General features: G+C 34.8%; 1 protein-coding gene across 1 annotated transcript in view; it reads right to left on the reverse strand.

The window, feature by feature from the left end:
• Positions 1–4,640: 4,640 nt before the first annotated feature.
• The window catches only part of LOC111058146 (prohormone-1), a 148,482-nt gene continuing 127,690 nt past the window's right edge, over positions 4,641–25,432 (reverse strand). The window contains exons 3-4 of the mRNA XM_039440880.1: positions 7,565–7,740; positions 4,641–7,405 (exon numbers count right to left, since the gene is read on the reverse strand). Of these exons, the coding sequence (XP_039296814.1) occupies positions 7,576–7,740 (165 nt within the window). The 3' untranslated portion in view covers positions 4,641–7,405; positions 7,565–7,575. The remainder of the gene's footprint in view (positions 7,406–7,564; positions 7,741–25,432) is intronic.

Genomic DNA, 25,432 nt, shown 5'->3' on the forward strand with positions numbered 1-25,432 from the left:
GGTGCAATATCTCATGGATAGATGGATGAATAGAATTTTCATTACTATTTTGAAATAATGTGATTGAAAAATTAATATAATTGCATATTTCACAGTTTTGTCTCAAAATATATCTAAAAAATTGATTGAAATTTAAATTACGGTAACTAAGATAAAAAATAGCTAATAAAAGTCTAAATTCATCAACAAAAAAAAATGTCACTGACCGAGGTTCGAACCTAGATCATGTTTGTAATTCACTGAGATTTGAGTTCTGACGCCTTAATGCTCTCAGCCATTTCATATTTTTGATTGAAGAGGCCTGTAAGTCAGGTAACGTATGTAGGCTACTATAATATAGTGTAGGCCTATAGCGGCAAACTTGAAGCCGGTTTGCCGGCATTTTCACAACAAAATATTGCTCTGAAAATAGTTAAATCATAGAGAAAACATTCGAAGATTCAATCTTGAGTGGGCCTAATGTTTTCTCTATATGGTTTGATATTGAAGAAAAATTATCTAAAAGTTTTAATAATGAATTACGGAAAAATTACTAGGAATTTTTCAGTCAAGGCTGAGTTTCACCAGTAGGCTTACCTTAAACTTTAGATCTCTGCTGTATTTTCCTATTATTATTGTTGATTGTATTGCATTAAGAAGTGGAATTCGATGATAAAAAAGAAACAATTATTACTCTACCTCACTTTTAAATATTGATACAATTATTTACTTTGATTTCAAATTTGATTCTTCACTTTTAAAGACTTGCGATACTTACCTTTCTGACAATGGACAATGCAGCCAACATTATATTGTTGAGGCTATGGAGATATCATCGTATTCTATTGTTTGATATCAAAAACACAATAATAAATATTAAATTATGAAACAGTAATTCATAAAATATATTATAGACATGATACCGCGATTCACGATACATAATTATATAGATTATTACAGTCGTTATGAGATTATCTCTATGATTTTTGTGAGATCGGACACGATCAGCTGTTATTCAAGGTCATTTTACAGCCCTAGGGCCGTAAAGTTTTACCGGCCTGGTCGGAAAACAATCACTTTCGGCCTCCATATGACGCACGTAAACCAGCTCATTACATCCAAGTGTGGCGAAAAATAAATTTCTTCTTTCTGTATCCACTAGACTTTCTGAAAGCAACAGGAATTCGACATACTGTACTGTAGTTGTCTACCGGGGCTGATTCTTGTTCAACTAAAATCTTGATGAAGTGAATGTCATCCGTTTGTAAGTTTGATTGGGGAATAGAGTAATATTCAATTTAAACATTGGCACGAAAATTCAAATTTGCCGCCCCAACTACCCGCTAATAATGGCGATGCATCAATTTGAATAATTCGAATTTGGCGCGCAACGTAATAGCGACATCTTTCGGCTGACCAACTAACCAAATCAAAGGCGCTCATAATATGCTAAACAGAGACCCCTTTAATCTTATAATCCCTGCTATTGGGGCATCTGTATGCCGGACCTTATAATTAAAATGTAAATTGTAACAACAGGGAGTTGGTTCGGATTGGGACAACTCCAAAGTTGACCGCTGACAAAGTGTTTGGTCAAGCGAAAGAGAAAGATGGAGAAAAATAATTTTTACTCAATCACACACACTCTCTCTCTCTCTCTTACTTTTCTCGCTCTATCAATCTCACTCTTTCTCTCTCTAGGGTTGTGTGACAGAGAGGATTTGGAGTCCAAAGTCCGCCTTAATAAAGGCAAATAATCAATCAATCAATCAATCAATCTCTCTCTGGAGGAGTGCAGTGGGAGAAGTGGGAAAAGGAGTAGAGGGATAAGGAGACCAAGAAGAGGTGGACGAAGACGAGGGAAAAGAAGAGGTAAATTAGATAGAAAGTTGAAAAGGTACAGAGGAAAAGGGGAAGAGCAAAACAGAATGTGGCTTTGAAGGGGGGGATGAGGAAGAAGGGGATGATGCTGAAGAATATCGCAAGATGTCAAAGATGGAGAAGGGGAAGTAGTAAGAGAAAGAGAGAGGGTATGTGTGTGTGAGAGAGAGAGTATTTGAGGTGTGGAAGAGAGGGAGAGGAAGACGGAGAGAAAGGAAGAAAGCGAGAGGGGAGAGTTTGATTGATTGATAATAAGCTTTTATTAGGGTTGAGTTAGGACTCCTGGTCCTCTTTGCCACACAACCCTTTACATAAAAAGATATCAGATTAGAGTTCTCTATTCATATATGTTACAATATTTACTGGCATATACACTAATTTACATTGAATGACGGTAATGCTAATCATTCAACGAGTTTTACAAAGTATAAAAAATATTGATCAATGAGAATAAAGATTGGAGGCAATTAGAATAACGATAATATAATAATGTGATGTAATGTGATGTAACTTCATAAATCGGCGGTGTTTCAACAAATAATTGTCGATGAAAGATATAAAATAATATCCTTCCCATCAGCACACGGCCGGGTGTGAGAGAGGGGTGAAAGGGAGGGAGAGAGAGAGTGTGAGAGAATGAGAGAAGAACACGGATTGAGAATAAGATTGAGAGAGGGTGAGAGAAAACTGTTTGTACAACAAAGGACCATCAAACCTTCTCTAGTAGTGGTCAGTTGTAGTTAATCAACTGCAAACGAATTTCCAGCCATCAACAAGATGCTAATTTATTATGAATTCAACAGGTGGGTCACTTGTGTTGACTTTGGGCACAGAGGTGAGAACACATCTCCTCTTCCTGCTTCTTCTTCTTCTTCTTCTTCTTCTTCTTCTTCTTCTTCTTCTTCTTCTTCTTCTTCTTCTTCTTCTTCTTTTCCTTCTTCTGTGCTTTGGGGTTAACCTGCTTTTGTGACTTCACGTTATAAAGTCGATTCTTTATTGATTCCCTATCACAAATTAATGACAATGTATTGCCAGGTCTTGCAAACCCATTGCATACTAACACTACATTATAATGAAAACAAATGAACAATTAACATATTCAGAACAGAAAATAAATATGTAGATGAGTAGATACTTTTAGAAACAAAGAGAAGAACCTATTTGTTATACAGAATAGAGTCAGTGGAAATGATAGGACAGCATCGTTGTTAATTATCTTTTTCCACCGCCTTCTGCATAGTATATAGCTGTGATTCAAGTCATTCCGGTGTATCTACATAATATAATAAAGGGAAGGGAAGAATTATTGACTTATACACGTAGGGGATAGGAAATCTCGAATGACGAATCATCACGTCTCAACTCAACTCATTAACTTGAGAATTTGCATATAGATTCTTAATTTATCGAGGATGGTTATAGGCCTATTTTTAATTATTCAAGACTTCATTACGTCAAGTTTTAAAAGTAAGTCTATAATATAATGAGGGAAAGAATTGGCTTATACACGTAGGGGATAGGAAATTCACGAATGACGCATCATCACGTCTCAACTACTCAACTCATTAACTTGAAATTTTGCATATAGATTATTGATTTACCGAGGTTCGTTACGGGCCGCCTATCTTCATTTCTTCAAGTTTTCAGCTTGTCAAGTTTTAAAATAGACCCTTGCGGAGCACGGGTTTCCTGCTATTTCATAATTTATAATAAAGGAAAGAGTTGGCTATTCCTTTTCCTATTCCTTTTTCTATTTCCAATTCCCTATTCCTATTCCTTTGGCTATATTATTCCTTTTATATTATACACGTAGGGGATAGGAAATTCACGAATGACGCCTCATCACATCTCAACTACTCAACTGATCAACTTGAAATTCTGCATATAGGTTCTTGATTAACCGAGGATGGTTATAGACCTATTTTGAATCCTTCAAGATTTCATTACGTTAATTTTCCAATTCGTCATGCTTCCAGTTTTATTTGTTATAGTTTGCTAACTTAGCTTGAGAGTGATCAAAGATAAAATAGTGTCTTCATCGGTTACCTCCTTATTCTTCTGATCAACTTGAAATTTGATTTGATGAATGGAATAAATTGGAGTTTTAATTGATCATTATTAACAAGAATCTTCTTGAGCCAACTCCTCTGAATATGATTCATGAGTTGCGAAATCGCTTCCGGTGATTCGGAACCCACGTTAAACTGTAGGTTCATTCATATATCTCAACTTCATCCGCCTCATTATCCACGCACAAGCCTAGGGCTCATGTGCGCATCACACTCAGCAGGAAAAAATATTCAGACAGTTGTTATACGAAGATTATTTGAATCACACCTAACTACAATAGAAGGCGGTGGAGAAAGAGAATTGGCAGCTATGCCGTCCTATCATTTCTACGAACTTTGTAACGTGAATATCAAAAGAGAATTATTAATTTCTGAGTTCAAAGTCGCTCCCCGGTGGTTCGGAACCCGCCAAAAGCTGTGGGTTTGGGCTCAACTCACACTTACGCGACTCAGGTCGAGAAGAGACTCGACTCTAGTCGAGAATGTGTTTTCAAATGGTGACGTCGCGGAGACTAGAATCGACTGGTCTGAGTGTCACCATTTGCAAACACATTCTCGACTAGAGTCGAGTCTCTTCTCCACCTGAGTCGCGTAAGTGTGAGTTGAGCCTTACTCATTCATCTCATTACCCACGCACAAGCCTGAACCTCATGTGGGCATCACCCACAGAAAGAAAATACCAGTAGGTTGTGAAGAATACGAGTCACTAAATTTAAATTTTTAAATATTTATTTCTCAATACAACTTTGAAATACATACATTGATATGATGAGTGGATTAAAAAATATAGACTTATATTATACTAACAAACTATTTGGGATTGGGTGGGGTCATTTTTTGAAATTCACAGAAATATTCCAAATAAGGAACTTATGACTAAGATAGTGGAGTATATTATGGAAGTACAAAATCATATAACTTTTTCTGACAAGTTATTCCAGTTATTTTTCCTACTCAACCTAATATTTTTACCTGATGTTTTCGTATTCTTTTGCTTGATAATATCAAATAAATATGAGTTTTAGTTTATTCAAGTAAATCACAATAATTTCCCGTTTAATACGTTACAATACGAGTAACTTATTCTAAGTAAGCTATCGCGAATGAATAGAATGTAATACTCGTATCATAAAATCTGATAAATGATAGATCTGTTCATTTTCAACATGGAAATAACCCTCAACTAAATGTTTACTTGGAGAATAGCCTTTGGAATTCGACTAAATCGAAGAATACTGAGGATATCATGGACTGAACATGTCACTAATGAAGAGGTACTAAAAAGAATGAATGAACAAAGGGAAATTATGAACACTATCAAGATCCAAAAACTGCAATATCTGGGCCACATCATGAGGAACGACTCCAGGTAGCCTACTTTTTACTCCAGACAATCGTACAAGGAAAAATCGATGGATGAAGAAGTCCTGGAAGGAGAAGAATATCTTGGCTGCATAACCTTAGGAAGTGGACCGGAAAAATATCAGCTGAACTCTTCCGCATGGTTGTGGACAAAATTAGGCTTGCCTAGCTTGTTGCCAACGGATAGGAACCACAAGAAGAAGAGAAATATTCTAACTTATTATTAGTTCCTGTACCAACTCATGAAAATGATCTATCATTCTCGACACGGTATGAAAAACACCTCCAAAGTTATACTGTACTCCTATTCAAACAAATTGATTGGGATGAAGAAAATTTAGTAATAATTTTCGTGTAATTCAGTTCAGTGTTTGTAAAGAGGTTCCTTATGTTCTTTGAATATTATGGCCCGGTTGCACAAAAGCCGGTTAAATTTTAACCGTTATTAATTTCAAGAGAGCCAATTTGAGAAGGCCTTTTCGATAAGACGGCTTCTCTGATTGGTTCTCGTGGAATTAATCATGATTAAAATTTAACCGACTTTTGTGCAACCGGCACTCTGTATACGAGAGAATTAGTGAAAATTTTTGAAATTGGTCAAACAAATTATTCAAGGTCTAATTAATCAATATTGTAAATTACGAAGGAAAAGACAAAGGTTTTTTAATTTGATTGCAAAATTTGACTAACATCGAGAACGAACTTCTAAACTCTGGAGTCTGTGTAGTATCTAAATTTGAATACATATTTTTATCGGAATTTGAAATTCATTTCCAAAACCTTATACACCTTTAATATTCAAAAAGATATTAGCTCTAGATTTACTGTTTAAATTAAGATCACGTTTTCATGGCATGGAAGGACATTTCAACCTAATATTACAAAAAAGAAAGTGTTGACATATATTTTTGGAGTAATCTACTGTATATTTAAAATAGAAGATGGCTTGATATCATAAAAAATAAAATGATCTTATATCACAATATTAATTGAGATTTTGGGTAACGATTTCGGGACATGTTGAAATATTTTCGACATAATATTACAATAAGGAAGTATTCATTTTCGAACATACAAGACTGCGTTGATATCACAAAACATAAATTAATTTCCAACTTACAACAAATTTAAATTATGATTTTCGATTACGTTTGGAATTGCCTGGTCATGGATGGACACATGATAGTTTCGACTTAATTCGACTTAGTATTACAGAATGAAAGCATTGAGTATTACTTTTTTAAGGAGAAGGTATTGATTTCTAAGGAAAGAAACCTCTGAATTTACTAAAAATAAATAATCATTTCAAGTTAAATTATCAAATAAGATTTTGGAAAACGATTCCGGGACAAGGAAGGATATAATATTATCGACTAGGGAATTTATTACAAATGAAAGTATTGAGTGATATTTTGATGGAGTTTAATTCCCAAAACAGGAGTTAGCACTCATATCAAACAATTCAAATTGAATCCACAATACGATAAATTAATTTCAATTGAGATTTAGGAATTGTTCGTTTCTAGGACATGATATTATCGACTTACAAAATGAAAGTATTAAGTGATATTTTGACGGAATTTATTTTCCAAGCAGGTGACTGCCATATTGACATTGCAATAATATAAGTAAACTCCACATTACAATATATTTCAATCAAAATTTTTGAATTGTTTGTATATTAAGGAAGTGGAAGGACATAATATATTTCCGACTTGACAATCATTATAAAAAATGAAAGTATTGAGTGATATCTTGGCGGAAGGTATTTTACAAACAGGAGACTTCATTGACATTACATAATATATAAATAAACTTCACATAAAATATTGTTTTTGATTAAGATTTTGGAATTGTTCGATTTCAGGTAATGGAAGGACATGATATATTCCCGACTTAACAATCATTATAAAAAATGAAAGTATTGATTGATATTTTGGCGGAAAGTATTTTCCAAACAGGAGACTTCATTGATATTACATAATATAAATAAACTTCACATAAAATATTGTTTTTAATAATTAGGATTTTGGAATTGTTCGATTTCAGGTAATGGAAGGACATGATATTATCGACTTAACAATTATTACAAAAATGAAAGTATTGAGTGATATTTTGGCGGAAAGTATTTTCCAATATTACATAATATAAATAAACTCCACATAAAATATTGTTTTTAATAAGGATGTTGGAATTGTTCGATTTCAGGTAATGGAAGGACATGATATTATCGACTTAACAATTATTACAAAAATGAAAGTATTGAATGATATTTTGGCGGAATTTATTTTCCGAAACAGGAGACGGCGTTGAAAGCACACTGCTTCCAGTAACTGCGCTTCTTCTGGAGATCTGAGATGTCCATCTGGCTCCTGAGTCTGTTCACCATCTGCTTGGCGAAGAGATAGTTCATGAGAGCCGCGTCTATAGAGCCGTCATCGTCCACGAACTGGAAAAGAAAATGAAAGAAAGAGATATGAATTGTTTGCAAAAGTACTTGATAATAATAATAATAATAATAATAATAATAATAATAATAATAATAATAATAATAATAATATCGTGTGAGCTTGCTGGCTTAGGTCTGGTGTCAGAGTTTTCAGGTCGCAACTGATCAATTTCAGGGCCTCTGACATCACCTAACGACTGCTTTTTAGGCAGCCGGGACCGACGAATTAACGTGTCCATCCGAAACACGGGAGTGGTCCGAGATAAATATCTTGCCCGGGCCGGGATAAAACAAGGCAAAGTAGAAGGAGGAGAAGACGATCATAGTTGAGAGAAGTATGAGAAAGAAGGGAAGAGAGAGGAGGATGAAAAGAAGAAGAAGGGGAAGGTGGATAAAGGGTAGAGGGATGAGAAGGAGGAGAAGAAAGAGAAGGACAGATATGAGGAGAAACAGTAGGAGAAGGAGGAGAAGAAGGAGGAGGAGGTGGGGTAGAAGGAAAGGAAGAAGAGACGAATGAAAAAATAAAAGTTATGTATTGTTTGCGAAAGTACCTGATAAAACACACTCCATATTGTATACACTCAGAGACAAGTTGAGATTGATTTGGGCGAAGTAGAAGGAGAAAAAGATTGAAGTTGAGAGAGGATGGAGGTGAAGGTAGGGGAGAGAGAGAAGGAGGAAAAGGAGGAGAAGGAAGAGAAGGAGAAGAAGGAAGAGAAGGAGGAGATTGACGAGATTGAGGAGAATGAGGAGAAGGAGAAAAGGGAGGAAAAGGAGGAGAAGGAGGAGGAGGAGGAAAAGGAGGTGAAGGATAAGGAAGAGACAGAGGAGAAGGAGGAGATTGAGCAGAAGGAGGAGAAAGAGAAAGAGGATGAAAAGGAGGAGAAGCAAGAGAAGGAGCAGTTTGAGGAGAAGGAGGAGAAGGAGAAAAAGGAGGAAAAGGATGAGAAGCAGGAGAAGGAGGAAGAAGGAGAAGGCGGAGATTGAGGAGAAGGAGGAGAAAGAGAAGGAGAAGAATGAGGATATTGAAAAGAAGAAGGAGGAAAAGGAGGAGAATGAGGAGGAAAAAGAAAAGGAGAAGAGACGAATGGGGAAAAAAGCTATGACTTTTTTGCAGAACTAGCCTACCTACTCTTGATAATTGACCGATCGAGTGAGATCTAAAGGTGCGTACAGATATACACGCCTCCAACACGCTCCGCGCACGCTCCGCAATCGCTCCGATCATGAACGTTACGGGAGATGCTAGCTCATCTACCACATCTATAGTGAGGTCCACGTAATAATGGCAGTGGATAAAGATAGAAGAATAGCGATGCCGATTCTCAGCATTAATTAATTAGTTTTCTACACTGTCAAAAACATAATTGGCATCGTTGTGGACCTAGAAAAGGATAGTACCACCGGCTTTATCGAATGATAGAGAAGGAGAGCAAAACCAAAGTTGATCAAATACTGTCATTATAACGTGGACCTCACTATAGATCTCTCACGTTCCACTGTTGCTCCCCGGTCGATCATCAATCGATCTGCTCGAGTGACGTTCGATTGCGGAGCAGAGCAAAAGTCTGTACGCACCTTAAGATTCAAGTCGACGGTTTTGCATTTCTCTTTATGTTTTTATGTAAGTTTGTATGTTCCACATCTACGGCGAAACACGGCAATAGATTGCGCGTCGATGTATATAAAAGGTTTTTTCTTAAATTTTGCATTCTAAGGATAATATAAAAGGAAACTAAGCCTTCAACCATCCTTGGTAATCTTTATGCAAAATCCAATTATTCAGTTTATAGTCTGTGCAAAGTAAGTTGAGATGTTTGTTCAGTTGATATGTTCAGTTTTATTTATAGAAAAACACTTCTATTATATTTTTACTTTCCTTGCCCTATTACCATAGATAGGTAAGGAAAGTATTGCTTTCCAAAAAAATTTAAGGTACCCTAATTTCATGTTTTCCATACGTTTCATTACTTTCCTTGCCCTATTACCATAGATACAATTTAAACAACAAAAAAATCAAGTGTAGTAGATTGAGCATGAAAATCTCTACAATTAATGTTCAGTAACATTTTCACCTAAAATTGAAAATAAGCTTTAAATTCGAGAAAATGTGATTATTCAATTGCAAATTATTGTTGATTCTATTGAATTATTCACTATGAAGAGATAGCAGACCTCATGTGTGTCTCCAGCGTTATTGCTCTGTCACTAGCTGGCTCAAATCTTTGAATAGTAGACTTGAGATGCGCGGGAACACTAGCGTCAGGTGATCAATTTCCATAACGGCAAGGAAAGTTGTGTAAGTGCGCCACACCAGATTTTTTTCTCTACGGCTTATGGAGGATAGATTATAAGATTCTGATGAAAACTTTGAAAAAATGAATAAATTGTATTTCTTCTTTGGTTTTATTACTACCAGAGATACTGGTAGAGATACTTTTATTACTACCATATGGTTGTATTGAATGCAGAACTTAATAACTTTAATTCGAGATCCAATCATATTTCTCATTTCTCAGCCACGTCTATGACTCAATGTAGATAATAGAGTACTCAAATTAGATTACTTGCAACGTGTTCTAGATCCAAGAGAACCAATCAAGCCCCCTACAGGTATACGATCATGCAAAATATGATATATTGTGAACGGTCATTAGTCATATATTTTGAATCAAGGATTCAAATAACCAAGTTATTTGGCCACTCTATACATTTCGAATGCAAAATTCAAAAGCGTGAATTGGCTTCTCATCCATGATCAATACGACTTATAACAGATGAGGGTTGCTTGTATATTTAGCTGCAATCAACAACATATCAAGCATATCCGTGTAATTTGATTGGACATCTCAGTTGGCTGATGTATTTCCTTTCATATTTAGTGTTGATTGGCACACCTCTATAATAATTGTGTTAAAACCTGATTCGTACATGTGGCGAAGTTCACTTTAAACTGTCAGCGTTATTCAAATGGGAAGCGATAGTGTTATTCAAAAGGAATACTGACAGTACTATAGTCAGGACCACCGTATAATGACAGTGGAGAAAGATTGAAGAACAATGTTGCCGAGCCTCTGTCTTGTCAATGCCTTCTATAGACGGTAGCTAATACAGGTTTATTAAAAAAATAAAAAATATATTAAAAAAATAAACCTGTATCAGCTACCGTCTATAGGAGGCATTAGATTAGATATAGAAGGCACAAGACAGAGGTTCGGCAACGTTTTCCTCCTATCTTACGTTATACGGCAGTATAATGCTACATTATCAGACTTTATTACAGGTTTATAGATGTAATATTAATATCGTTCATTCTCGTTTAAAATTATTATTAAGCGAGTAAATATATTTTTCAATCATCTCATGATAAATTTTCTTAATTAAGATGAAATATTTTGTTAATTAATGATTAATTCTGAATTGTTAAATGACGATCTGGCAACAGAGCAAAGCGAGAAAGGGGAAAGAGATAGCGCTATCCGCTTTGTTGAATGATAGACAAGGATAGCAATACAATAGCTAGTCAAACACTGCCATTATAACGTGGACCTCACTAAAGAAAATAAAAACGTCACCAGATGGATATTACTGAGATATTATTGCATTCTTTCAAATGCTAATGAATTAATAATTATTAATTTGGATTTTCTTTGAATAATAATTATTACATAATATAAAAAAAGTACTTCATAGGTAAAAAATAAAAGCAGCGATTCAATTCTATTCTAATTGGCTAATCTCCCTCCATTTCTCTGCGCCGCATATTCCTTCAAGTCAAAAGTTATTTTGTACGGAGTAAGATATAGTAATGTCACAAAGTGATGTACAACTTCTTTGAGTTATTTCTAATAAGGTCGGAGTTGGTGCGCAGCCGGCCCTCTCTTACACTCAACCCTCAAATACAACGCTGAATAATTACTAGATTGTACAAATAAATTGAGAAAAAATATACAGGGTGGTTGAAAAGTCCGTCAACAGCTTAATATCTCATACACAATAGTTATTTGTATATTATCTGGAGTGAAAAGTACGACTTTTTCTCCCTGTGGGAAAAAGTTTGAAGCCCGAGGCGAAGCCAAGGGCAGCAATTTTCCTGAGGGAGAAAAAGTATTTTTCGCTTGTGATGTACACAACATTTTTCCTCCATCTACATTTTTTTATAGAAACTGCAAATAAAATCATTCTAATAACTTACGTATTGGTGACAATGATTCCTAACAACATAACCTAAATCTGAAACCTAAAAACCGGTCGTCTGATTGGCACTGCCGATTGCGCTATCTATCGGCAAAAGTTGTAACAATTATATCAGCTGGGCAGCTACCAAGAATGGCTGACTCCAGATCACGCGGTTCAGATTTGAATTGCAGATAAAAAATATTTGTTGGCTGGTATTTTGAATAGAATAAAATATTTTGAAAATTGTATAAATTTTTATTGTCTACTAATATTAAGAATATAATAATTATCATACAAACATATATTTCATGAGTTGATCAAATTTCTAGTTGTGGTATTGAATTCAGTTGACTCAATGACAGACACCTCTATTATGCTTTCTCATCTGAGCTATAATCCTTCACCTTCTAACCTATTACAATGTAAGTTTCAAAATAGAGATGCTCCCCATGTTATTTAAATGGAGTCACTTTTCCTCCCTAGGGATTTTTTCTGTTTTTTACTACAGAGAGTGAAAAAGTGACACTTTAGTATTATGTTTCAGGGAGTAAAGTAAGTACTTTAGACAGTAGGTGGAGGAGAAGGTAATTTGATGGTGGGCATGATTGGGGATCCTACTCAAATTGAAAATACTACTTTACTATGACTTCAAAAATCTGGTCCGCCATCTTGGATCCACCATATTGAATGCAACTTTGTTTTTTTTTAAATAGGAAGGTGATAACGTGGATTTCGCTACAGTTGTATGAATAACTGTTTTTACACTGTTTAAACTCAGAGGCTGTTTAACACAATATATTTCCAATAGTTTCAAGTTGTATCTATTGTAATCTATGTATTTATTTGAAAGAATAAATTAATTTCAAATTTCACGTTCATTGAACATTGCTTATGGTGTAGCAACCAAAACTAATTGATCGAATTTTGAATAAATGGTTATGACAACTGAAATAGTTATAAATATTAACTATAATAATTATAAAAATTATATTATATAATAATAGACTTAATACTACAAAGAAAACTATGTCTTGAATCTACTATAAAATATTATTATGGGATGAAAATCGTATATTATTAATAGACAAATCTTATTAGCATAGGAATGAATTACTTTAGAAATATTATTACACAATTATCTTAATTTGGAGACATTTATGTCATTAAGCTTCATTACAATAATTATCTATTAATACTGAACATCAATTCATCTCAAACCCCCTGAAACCAGAAATCAAGCAACGAAATGTATTCAACGCACCAGAATTTCCACGAAAGAAAATGTTATTCATGATATTTTCCTTGAGTTTTCCAGAGCCATTGTGAAGTGCAGACGTTTTCGAGGAGGGTGGTCTCATGAGAGATTTCCTTAGGAAAATTCTGAAAGCATTGTTGACGTAAGTTTCGCTAAAGAGTTTTTCCGGATTTTTCGAGTGTTATGAAACGATATTGTTGGGATTTTCAAAGTATTATAAGCGACCGATAATATAGGTCAGGATATCTTATTAATGTACAATGATTTCATTATAAGACAAATCTTGCTCTACAGTAGCTTAAATTCATGTCTCTTTGGTTGCTCTTGTACAATTTTCTATTTCCATTTTTCTTCCAACTTTTACTACTTCTGAGTCTATTCATTGCTTTTTTTTCTCGTAATTCAATATTCTCTTTTTCTATTCCCACAATTTTCACTCTAACCTCTTTCAGTTTCTTCTCTTCATCTTCTTTGTCTTTTTATTCTTTTTTCCTTCTTCTCCTCCTTCACCTCCTTCTAATTTTTCTATCCTCTCTCTTATTTCTTCTCCCCTACTGTTCCTCCTTGTTCTTCTTCTGCTCCTCCTCCTCCTCATCCTCCTCCCTCATCCTCCTCCCTCATCCTCCTCCTTTCACATCCTACTTATTTTTTCCTTCTCTATCTCTTCCCACTTCTTCTCCTCCTCATACTCCTCTCATTCCATATTCTCCTCCCACTCATCACCCCTCTACCTCCTCAAACAATTCCTCATTCTCCTTCTTCACCTAATTCTCCTCTTTCTATCCCTTTTCCTATTTGTTTTCCCCTATAGCTCCTACTCCTCCCTCATCCTCCTTATTTTTCTCCTTCTCCATCTTTTCTCACTTCTTCTCCTTACAATTATTATTCTCCTCAAACTCATCCTTCTCCTCCTTTTCACCTCCTCCTCCTTCTGCCGTTCCTCATTCTCTTTCTCCTCCTCTTTCTCCTTCCCCTCCTTTCTCCCAACCTTGTCCTACTCCTACTCCTTGTCCTTGTCCTACTAAGGATTGTCAATAAATATCTTATCTTATCTCCTTCTCCTTCTCTTTCCCTTCTATTTCTCATTCTCTTCCCATTTTTCCTCCTCCTCCTCCTTCTCCTCCTCCTCCTCCTGCCACTCATTACTCTCCTTCCCTTCTCTCTTTTCATTCTTTTTATTGTATTTTTTTATAATTGCGAAATAAATTTGACTTAATTTATTTGTCTTCGCCTTCACTTCTCCTTCTTACCCCTCTGTTGCTCCTCCTCCTCTTACTCCTCCACCTCCTACTCCACATCCTGATTCACCTCCTCCTCCACCCCCTCATCATTCTCAGGCCCAAACTCCTCCTCTTCCTCCTTTAACATATCTACTTCCTCCTGACTCTTCTCCTTCTCCTCCTTTTCCTCCCACTCATCCATCTCCTCTCCTCCTCCTCCTCCTCCTCCTTCCCTTCCTTCAACAAAGATTTAGACAGATAAAAGTAGGTGAAGATTATCTTAAGACATTATCTGCCCGAATGATTTGTCTTATATGACTCTGGAGTGGAATAATGTCAACCAGAAGACAGGCATAAAACTTTATTCTGTCCCTAATCTATATTTACAACTTCATCCCGGTAAAATCTTTATTTTATAGTTTATACCATGTATCAAGTTGATTTATATATAGTGACGTCCACGTTATAATAGCAGTCGAGAAAGATAGGAGAACAATAGGAAAATAATATTCGTCTTTCTCTTCTTTTATCCTCCTCCTCCTCCTCCTGCTCCTTCTCGTGGAGTTAGTTTGAGTTTCTTTTCACGTTTTGAAATTTTTAATTATTATAATACAGTATTTTTCAGATATTAGTGATGATTTAGTGAAGTATTCTTATTTAATTTGGTTTTCAATTTTCCTAAATTCTAAATTCCTAGTTTATACATATTTTGGACTCAAACCTATTTTTGAGCAATTTCTATCTAAATTTGGGAAAGGAACAGTTTTGGGCTTTAAGCCTGTTGTTCCTTTCCCAATCATTCATACTTGAGAATGACATTGTAACCTATGTATCAATGTATAAATAAATAAATAAATAATAATTATGCTACATTTTCGTTACTAAGATCAAAATATTCTGGTAGTTGACGATAGTGAATTTCAAGTCTTTTATGCATTTATTTGTGAATGTTTTTATTGGAGGAAATAAATTAATTTATTCATTTATATTTGTACAACGCTTTCAAAAGATTTGACAAAGGTTCAGAGTTGGATAGCATAGAGTTATACGCCTTGTCTAATGGCTGACGAGGAAAGCAAACCAATGTCAATCAGGTGCTGATTTCAAACTTGAATCGTTGTATAGGATAATTATCATAAATCACCGTTATATAGTTATATAGAGTTATTAATGTAGTTATATAGAGTACAAATGTAGGTATATCGAGTATAGTTAGTTATATAGAGTACCTAAATGCAGTCATTCAAATAATTTCGTTTGTAATGTACATACGAAAGTAATCTATTCAGTTTAGTGATGAGGTATTGAAATATGACTAAGGCTAGTTTCACACTCATTCGGTTCGTTTCGCTCTCGGTTCGTTTTCGTCAAATTCCGATAAGTGTGAAACCGTAATTCGGTTTGAATTCAGTACCGAATAGAGACCGCATAGAACCGAACGCCCACTTGACTCTAATAAATTCCATCAGGTTTCAATTCGTTGATAGCGAGAGGCTACTTTCACACACTTTCGGTTCGGTTCGGTTCGTTTCGTTTTTTGTTCGTTTTCGGCAAATTCGGATTAAGAGTGAAACGATGATTCGGTTTGAATTCGGTACTGTATAGCACCGAACGCCCCCTCGACACGAATAGGTTTCATCATATTTGAATTCGTTGCTAGGGAAACAGGAAAAAACAAAATCTTTTACACACGCTTGCCTGTTTTGTTCTTATTCTAACCTGATATCGTGATTATCTGTTTCAGAATTTTCCAAGTCGAAATCATATGGTCGATTCATTTCTGTTAGTTCACAGGAACATTTTTTTCTCAATGAATAGTTTGCTAAAAAAATATGAAAGATATAAATTAAAACTCAGAGAGAATTTTTTTTCAATTTTTCCACGAGTATTACATGATTTCATCAATGGAGAGAAGAGATGAAGTTTATATACCATGTTTCAAAACAAGGAACAATTTTTAAATTTCAAAATATAATATCTCTGAACATCCAAAATTAACATAATCAAAAAGGAACTATTCAAATAATTCACAATTTTTAATTAACTTCAACCTTTTGTGTTTCAAGAAATAACATCTTACAATTTAACACAGACTGTTATATTTAAATATACCAGCATGAACTGTAGAAATCGTAAAACAGCTGTGTTTGAGAAGAAAATACCTAATTAGAACCGTACGAATTAAAACCTGACATGTATGAAAGCCTAATTCGTTTTCGGTAACGAACCGAACCGAACCGAATGAAACCGAATGCGTTTGAAGCTTCCCTAATAATCCCAAAAATCATCTTATATACATGCATCTAATTTCTGGCGATCATAACTACTAACATATGACATGAATGTCAATTATTGATGGAGACAGTACGTCATACATGATTTGAGTCAGAAGCTACCTACTCCTCCACCTCCTTCACATTTTTCTCTTCATCTTACTTCTCCTCCTTCACCCACTCCAAAGAGGACTTTGGAGAATCCACCAACTCCTCTCCCTCATTCACATCCTTCTACTTTTCCTCCTCACCATCCTCATTCTTCTAAACCTTTTCTACAATCTTCCTTCCATCCTCCACCTCTTCCTTGTCATCCTTCTTTCACCTTCTCTCCTCCAATATCATCCTTTTCCTCCTCCTTCTCATCATCCTCCTACTCCACCTCCCACTTCACCACTTTCTAAACCATTTTTAGAATTTTATATTCATCCTCCACCTCTTTCTATAGTGAGGTCCACGTTATAATGGCAGTATATTTGATTAGCAATGGTATTATTACCCATGTCTATCATTCAACAAAGCGGATAGTGCTATCTCTTTCTCGCTTTGCTGTGTTGCCAGATGGTCTTTCAACTATGTAGAATTATTAACTAATTATCAAAATATGTCATCTTAATTAAGGAAATTCATTATGAAATAATTGAAAAATATAGTTTCTTGCCTGATAAACTATAATCAAAATTATTTTAAACGAGAATGAACAGTCGATATTACATCAAAAAACCTGTATCAGCTACCGTCTATAGAAGACATTGACAAGACGGAGGGTCGACAACGTTGCTCTCCTATCTTTTTCCACTGCCATTATAGCGTGGACTTCACTTTAGTCTTCTTTCTTCACCTCCTCTTCTTTTAATTAATTTCTTCTTTCCCCTACTACGTCTATCAATACTCCTCTTCCTTTTCATTATTTTCCTCCTCCTCCTCCTCCACCATCCTGTAACTCCTCCATATTCAAACATTATAAATAAAGAACTCTAATCTAATCTAATCCTCTTCTCAACCTTTCTATTGCCTTCTTTTCAATCTCCACTTTATTCTCCTCCGCCACTTTCTCCTCCTTATCCTTTCCTTCCTCCATCAACTTCACCACCACCTTTACCATTTCCTCCTCTTCCTTCTCCACCTCCTCCTCCTCCACCCCCTTATCCTCCTCCTTCTTCTCCTACTCCTCATCCTTCTCTTTCTGCTCCTTCTTCTTATCCTTTTCCTCATCCTTCACTTTATCTTCCTCCTCCTCCTCTTACTCCTCCTTCTCCTTCCTCTCATCCTCCTTCTTCTCCTTCTCCTCTTCCTCCTTCTTCTTCTCCTTCTCCTCGTCCTCCTCTTTCTTATCCTTCTCCTCATCCCTCTCTTCATCTTCCTCCTCCTCCTCCACCTACCCCCCTCCTACTCCTTCTTCTTATCCTTCTCCTCACCCTCCTCCTTCTCCTCCTCCACCTCCTTCCCTCCTCTTACTTCTCCTCCTCCTCCTCATCCCTCTTCTTCTTTTACTGTAACATAAATAAAAAACTCTCATCTAATTTTCTTCACCACACACACATTCTCCTTATTCCCCTATTATACACTCACTCCTCCTTCTGTTTCTCCTCCTCCTCCTCCTTCTCCATCACCACCTCCTCCTCCTCCTCCTCCTCCAAGTCAGTAGCAATTAGATTGAGGTTGATCAGAGTTTGCGATGATGCCGGAATCAGCAATGATATCTCGACTGCTAGGTATGCATCTTGTATCACATTGATGACATGCATCTCAAAGCTTGCTTATGATTGGCTGGATTAAGACAATCTAGTTGTGTGTGCACCAATTGACTTATGGTTGCAAATTGCATCGCAATTGGCTTAGAATGATTGTATTGCACTGTTTGACCTACTGTATACTGTAATATTCTTGCTCGTGTTTGTGTTGACCTTCTCTATTACTCTATCCTATTCTCCGCATTTTCTTTCTTCTTCATTTTAATTTCTCTTTTTTTTTGTCCATTCACGATAATATATTATCTATCTATATAATAAGAGAGAGTTGGGTTGTCTTTTTTCGTTTGTTCGCATCAAAACATGTCAACTTGTGAATTGCATACCGGAAAAACGGGAATGATTTAGGCTCCTATCTATGGGTTTATAATAATAATTTTTTTTATCAATATAAAAACCGACTCCAGTCTCTCGACATTACAACTTTTCTGCTCATTGTCGCTACTTCAGTTCCATGCTACTCCATTTTCTAGCCTAAAGCTGGGTTTTAGTCTATGCATAAAATGCCGTCGTCGACCATGACAGGGAGAGAATCTCAGATTGAGAAGAGTTCAATTTGTCTACATAACCTGAAAGATTATGTTCAATTATTTATTTATTTATTTTTTGATACAATTACATATCATATGAATATTATCGGGATAGAACAACAGGCATAGCCCAAAACTATTCTGTTCCCAAATTTTGATAAGTAATAAAATGTCCAAAAAAATAGTTTATGTTCTTACAGAGGGAAGTTAAAAGTTCAAAGTTCTGTCCAAAAATATATATGAACTAAAATGTTTTAATGGGGCAGGTTGAGCTTATACTTTTAGATGGAAATATGTTGATATTATTAGAAATGTTTAATTCTTTGATAATAAAGACAAATGATGAAGAGTTATTTGATCAGCTGTTTTAGCACACTTGAAATTTGGACAATATGAATGTCAACAATGCTTGTCGTCGTCGACTGCGGAAATTTACACACAAACGATAATGCACATTTAATTGAAAATAGCTGAAACTTCACACTAATTTCTCTTTATTTTATTTTGTGTTCAATTATCTAGTTTTTCGAAATTTAATTTAAACGTGGGTGAGTTTAAATTAACCTCCAACCCTACTCTCTCTTATTATATAAAGAATATATTATAGTGAATGGTCAAAAAGGAGAAATAAAAAAGAAGAACAAAGAAAAGGCGGAGAATAGGAAAGAGTGAGAGAGAAGGTCAACACAAAAACGAGCAAGAAGATTACAGATTACAGTGGGTCAAACAGACAAATACAGTCATTCTAATTATAATTGATAAAAATATGATATATAATTCGTCTCTACTTAGCATGTAAGAATTTTATAATAATTATTATAAATATATATTGTCTTATCTATTTCTTATTATTGTCTTAACTGAAATGATGAAACATCATTACATGAGACATAACCTTACTTTCATTAAAAATGCAAGGTACAACGCAACTCAAGTCGACGCTCGACTCAGTTTCACAGTCGTGAGGTCATGGAGACTAGAGTCAACTGGTCTGAGTGTCACCATTTCAAAACACATGCTGCATCGAGAAGAGACTAGAGTTTCAGTCTCTTCTCGACTTGAGTCGCATAAGTGTGAGTTGAGCCTAAGATCTACAAATTTTACACATAGATTCTAAAAATATCAATGTCGTGCACCTCGAAGCACAAATTTAAATTTTCCTTCTAGATTTTTCAGAGTAAATGTTCAAATTTCATTCATGGGACATGAATATATTATAATTGGAATGTACTTACTATAATTTAATAAATAAAATATAATTTAGTACCATAAACTATAATTTAGATAGACTACTTATTCGAAACAGATGGTTAAAATTGGTAACTAAATTAATAACCAGTCCAATTTTGTCAGGTTGGTTGTTTTCCGCTGCAAACACTACTTTTTACTCTTTTTCCGATGACGCTCCAGCCGTGAAATATGGACTTACAGCCTCCAACCAGATGTCATTTTGAAGCTTCGGAAATATTCTACAACGCTGTGTCAATAATACTGGTTTTTGTCTACTGCGAATACATATACAGAGTGGAAAGTAAAATATTGTCCCCGAAAAATATATGTTTCAAGTTTTTGAAGTTGAATAAATAATGGAAAGAAAGGTCGAAATAAGATGATTCTTTCGAACATAATTGTTTGGTTAATTCTAGACACTTTGGTGGAAAAACCAACCCGATACCTTTCACAATAACTGAATAACAAGCGATATAAAAAATTCTGTCAATAATGACCGCCAACTTGTATTTTTCAATGATGTCGAATATGTTCGTTGTTTCCATCATCAATATTCTTGTTGTAATGAAGGGATTGAGACCATTTGCAAGTCTCTTTCTTGAAGTAGTCATGAAAAAATCGATTTTATATTTCTAGCTTGTTATCTCATGCGTATGGAAAAACGCAAAATAAATCATACAGGGTTTTCTTTGGAGGGCGCTGGAGAACTCTTTTTTTAACGTACAGCGCATGAAGATATCGTTCAAAAGTTAAAAAAATGGTCTAAATTTCATATATTCAAATTTTCTCTGTATCTCTTGCACAAAAAAGTTATAATGGAATGAAATTTCAACAAATTTGGGAAAAAAATGTTTTGGGCTTCTGAAGGTTATAACTAACAAAATATGCTTTTTAGAATAAAATTTTATGGAACTAAAATTGTAGGGGAAGATGTTTAAAATATTTTCGTCCAGAAAAACGGTTCAATATATTGAACTGTTATTGATATACAAGCGATATAGCAAAATCCTGAAAATTCTGGCGGCCATCTTGTTCCGAGGTGTTTGCCTGTGATTTAGACTTATCATCATCACGATCCTTATTATGCTAGACCTAACGATGAAATTGAGATGGCTGTTACTCAAAAATGACCACGGAATGACATTTGCACCCGGACTATAAATTAAATTTCGAAAAACTAGAAAATTGAACACAAAATAAAATAAAGATAAAATAGTATGAAGTTTCAGATATTTTCAATTTATTATTCAGAAATGTTTCATTCCGTCAAGGAGAAACGTTTCCAATAATTATACAAAAAATAAGAAAGTACCGGTAAAGATTATCATAAAAATTAAGACAACGCCCCGTTTCTGAAAGCCAATTATCTGACTCCAGCTGTTTAAAGACTAGAACTTGGTAAAATCCTGAGCTCGGAAACCAGCCCTTATTTTTTGACAATTACTTCATTTAGATGGCTTTCTCCTATAGTGAGGTCCACGTTATAATGGCAGTGGATAAATATAGGAGAATGGCGATGCCGATTCTCTGCATCAATTAATTATATTTCTACACTGTCAAAATCATAATTGTCATCGTTGTGGACCTAGAAAAGGATAGTACCACCGGCTTTGTCCATCGAATGATAGACAAGTATAGCAAAACCGAAGTTGATCAAATATGTCATTATAACGTGGACCTCACTATAGATGGTTTCCTCCTAGCTTCAAATTCCTCATAGATCGCTGCAACATCTCATCTGGGATATTGTGGATTTCATTTTGAATTTTCTGTTCCAATTTTTAATTAATTCAAAATTATTGATCAAATTAACTCATCCTCATCCCCCTTCCGCTTCTTCTCCATCTTCTTCTTCTCCTTGTCCTCCTCCTCCTCCTCCTCCTCCTCCTCCACCACCATTTCGGCGCAACGCGATCGCAAATAATAATTTCTCGGTAACGACATAACTGTCTACATTTTTATAGACTAATAATTCATTTATCTTGCAGCTTCTCACAGCAAAATCAAGGGCTTCATTCCCCAAGGACTGCTATGTCAAGTGTTTTTCGAAAATAGTAACTTAACGACTAAGACATTTTGAGTGAGTTCTTGCTCCTCCTATTCCTCCTTCTCCTCTTCCTCATTCTCATCCTCCTCATCATCCTCCTACCTTTACTCATCTCTCCCATCCTACTCATTCTCCTCCTCCTCCTCTTTTTCCACTTCTTCCTCCACTAATGTTACTACTTCCCACTTCACCCCCTCCTAACACATAAATGAGGAGACGTTAAAATGTCAAGTGAGAAATAATTATTTAATTAAGATGTGAATTATGGCCTACACTGGAGACAACATTAAATTATTGTAAAAGATGGTGTACCGAAAATGCAGTAGAAGAAAGAGAGGGTATGATCATAGAGAGAAGATAGCATAAGAAGATATCCCATGGTGTAGGTCGTTTACGTTCCACATTTCAAGCCGATTTTTATTAACACAAACTGATTACTGTGGACTACTGTCTATTATTACTGTTTTGTTGGGGAAAGAGTATGAGAACGGTACAGTATGAGAGACTACCTGTGTCACATATCTTCACAAAAAATAAATACTATAGTGAGGTGCACGTTATAATGGCAGTGAAGAAAGTTAGGAAAACTACGTTGCCGATCCTCAGTCCTGTCAATGCCTTCTAAAGACGGTGGCTGATACAGATTTATTGGTGAAATATTAACTGTTTATCCTCGTTTAAAATAATCAATTATATTTTATTGAGCAATGAATTATATTTTTTAATAATTTCATAATGGATTTTCATAATCAAGATTAAATATCTTGTTTATTAATTATTAATTCTTCATTGTTAAAATGTGACTATCTGGCAACAGAGCAAAGCGAGAAGGAGATAGCGCTTGATGAATGATAGACAAGTATAGCAATACCATTGCTAATCAAACACTGCAATTGTAACGTGGATCTCACTATAGGACTATTGGCTTGAGTTAGCAGTGAAATAAGAAACATTAACGCCCTATACCATGGAATATTTTTTTCTATCCTATTCTTGTATATCTGTTGATATTTTTAAATTTTTATATCTGGTTACCTGGTTATTTTAATATCTGATTATTCATGTTTGGTTTTCTCTGGTGATTCTCTGATTTGTCAATGCCTAGGATAGTTGATAACCGAATATCAGATCAATATTCAGTTATTTTTTATCATAACAATTGTAATCAAATAATCAATTTTATTTTTCTCGTCAAGAAAATATAATCAGTCTTCAACGATTGAATAATGAATTTTCATGATCGAGATTTTTTTTGTTAATTATTTATATTCCCAAATCGTTAAAAAACAATATGGCAACGTTCCGAAGGTAGAAAAGGATAGCGCTAGTTGCTGTGACGAATGATAGACAAGGATGGCTGGCTACACCAAGATCTCAATGAAGAAGACGAAATAATAGATAAAAAGGTGGGTTTTACTGTCTGAAAACCAAAACAAAAAATACTGAAAAATTATCAAATTAAATGAATTTAGACTAAAATAGCTGAGAAACAGAGTTTACAATGAAGAGAAAGACGGGTATTCAGAAGTAAGTATATTAATGAACAAGGAAAGAACACGAGATTGAGATTTAGAAGAAGAAAAAGAAGAAGAAGAAGAAGAAGAAGAAGAAGAAGAAGAAGAAGAAGAAGAAAAAGAAGAAGAAGAAGAAGAAGAAGAAGAAGAAGAAGAAGAAGAAGAAGAAGAAGAAGAAGAAGAAGAAGAAGAAGAAGAAGAAAAAGAAAAGAAGAAGAAGAAAGGAAGAAGAAGAAAAAGAAGAAGAAGAAGAAGAAGAAGAAGAAAAAAGAAGAAGAAGAAGAAGAAGAAGAAAAAGGAGAAGAAGAAGAAGAAGAAGAAGAAGAAGAAGAAACAAAAAACAGAAATCAGTCAAGACAGGTCGTTATTTTCTGTCCAGTATTATTTTTGATAAGGGTTGCTTCAGCGGAGATATTACAGACATTTCCGATGCTAAACACCTTTTCATGATTCTGCAATATCATTATTGGCTACAAAAAGGCTCGCAGAATCTGAGATAATGTCATTCCTTTTCCATTTTGAATTGATTTACCTCTGAATCTCACAAAAAACCATCTCTAGCCTTCAGCCTTTACAGTCCACTAATGAATTCATACAACAACAATAGTATTATAAAGTGACGTCCACGTTTTAATTGCAGTGTTTGATTAGCAATGGTATTGCTATCCTCGTCTATCATTCAACAAAGCGGATAGAGCTATCTCTTTCTAGCTTTGCTCTGTTGCCAGATAGTCTTCGAACAATGTAGAATTAATAATTAATTAACAAAATATTTCATCTTATTTATAAAAAATCATTATGAAATAAAATTATTGAAAAATATAATTCCTTACTTAATAATATACAATTGATTATTTTAAACGAGAATGAACCGTTAATATTACATCAATAAACATGTATCAGCTACCGTCTATAGAAGGCATTGACAAAACAGAGGTTTGGCAACGTTTTTCTCCTATCTTTATTTACTGCCACTATATAACATGGACGTCACTATAGTTACAAAGTAAATCAGGGCTGCCGATCTATTCCCATTCATTTCACGAAGGACAAACGTTTGTTTTCCAAAATTGTAAGGCTCCGTTGCACAGAAGTCTGTCAAGTTTTAATCCTGATTGAATGACATGAGAAGCAATCAAAGAAGGCTTTTTTAAAAAGAAGGTTCTCTGATTGGTGCTCGTGGTAATCATGGTTGGAATTCAACACAACAGGTCTTTGAGCGACCGGTTGTAAGCTATTTAAATTTGATATTATTTAAGAAGATAATAAATTCAAATCACCCGATAATCGTTGGTTTGCTATTCTTGTCTTAGACAAAGAAGATAAATTCATTCTCATTCAACTCCATATGCAATGATATTGCGAAATTTTGTATGGAAATATAGGACCGGTTTCCGAGCTCGGGATCTAGCTTAGTTCTAGACTTGGAACAGCTGGAGTCGTAAAATTGGCTTTCCGAAACAGGGCATAGTCCTATAGTTTTTATGAGAATCTTTATTCTATCATTTCTAAAATTGGAAACGTTTTTCTTTGACGAAATGATGTAGATGTAGTCATAGTCAACGTTTAAATTAAATTTTGAAAAACTAGAAAATTGAACACAAAATAAAATAAAGAGAAAATAGTGTTAAGTTTCAGCTATTTTGAATTATTCACGAATGTTTCATCTCGTCAAGGAAAAACGTTTCCAATT

This window comes from Nilaparvata lugens, chromosome 14, assembly GCF_014356525.2.
Source record: "Nilaparvata lugens isolate BPH chromosome 14, ASM1435652v1, whole genome shotgun sequence".
Lineage (NCBI taxonomy): Eukaryota > Metazoa > Arthropoda > Insecta > Hemiptera > Delphacidae > Nilaparvata > Nilaparvata lugens.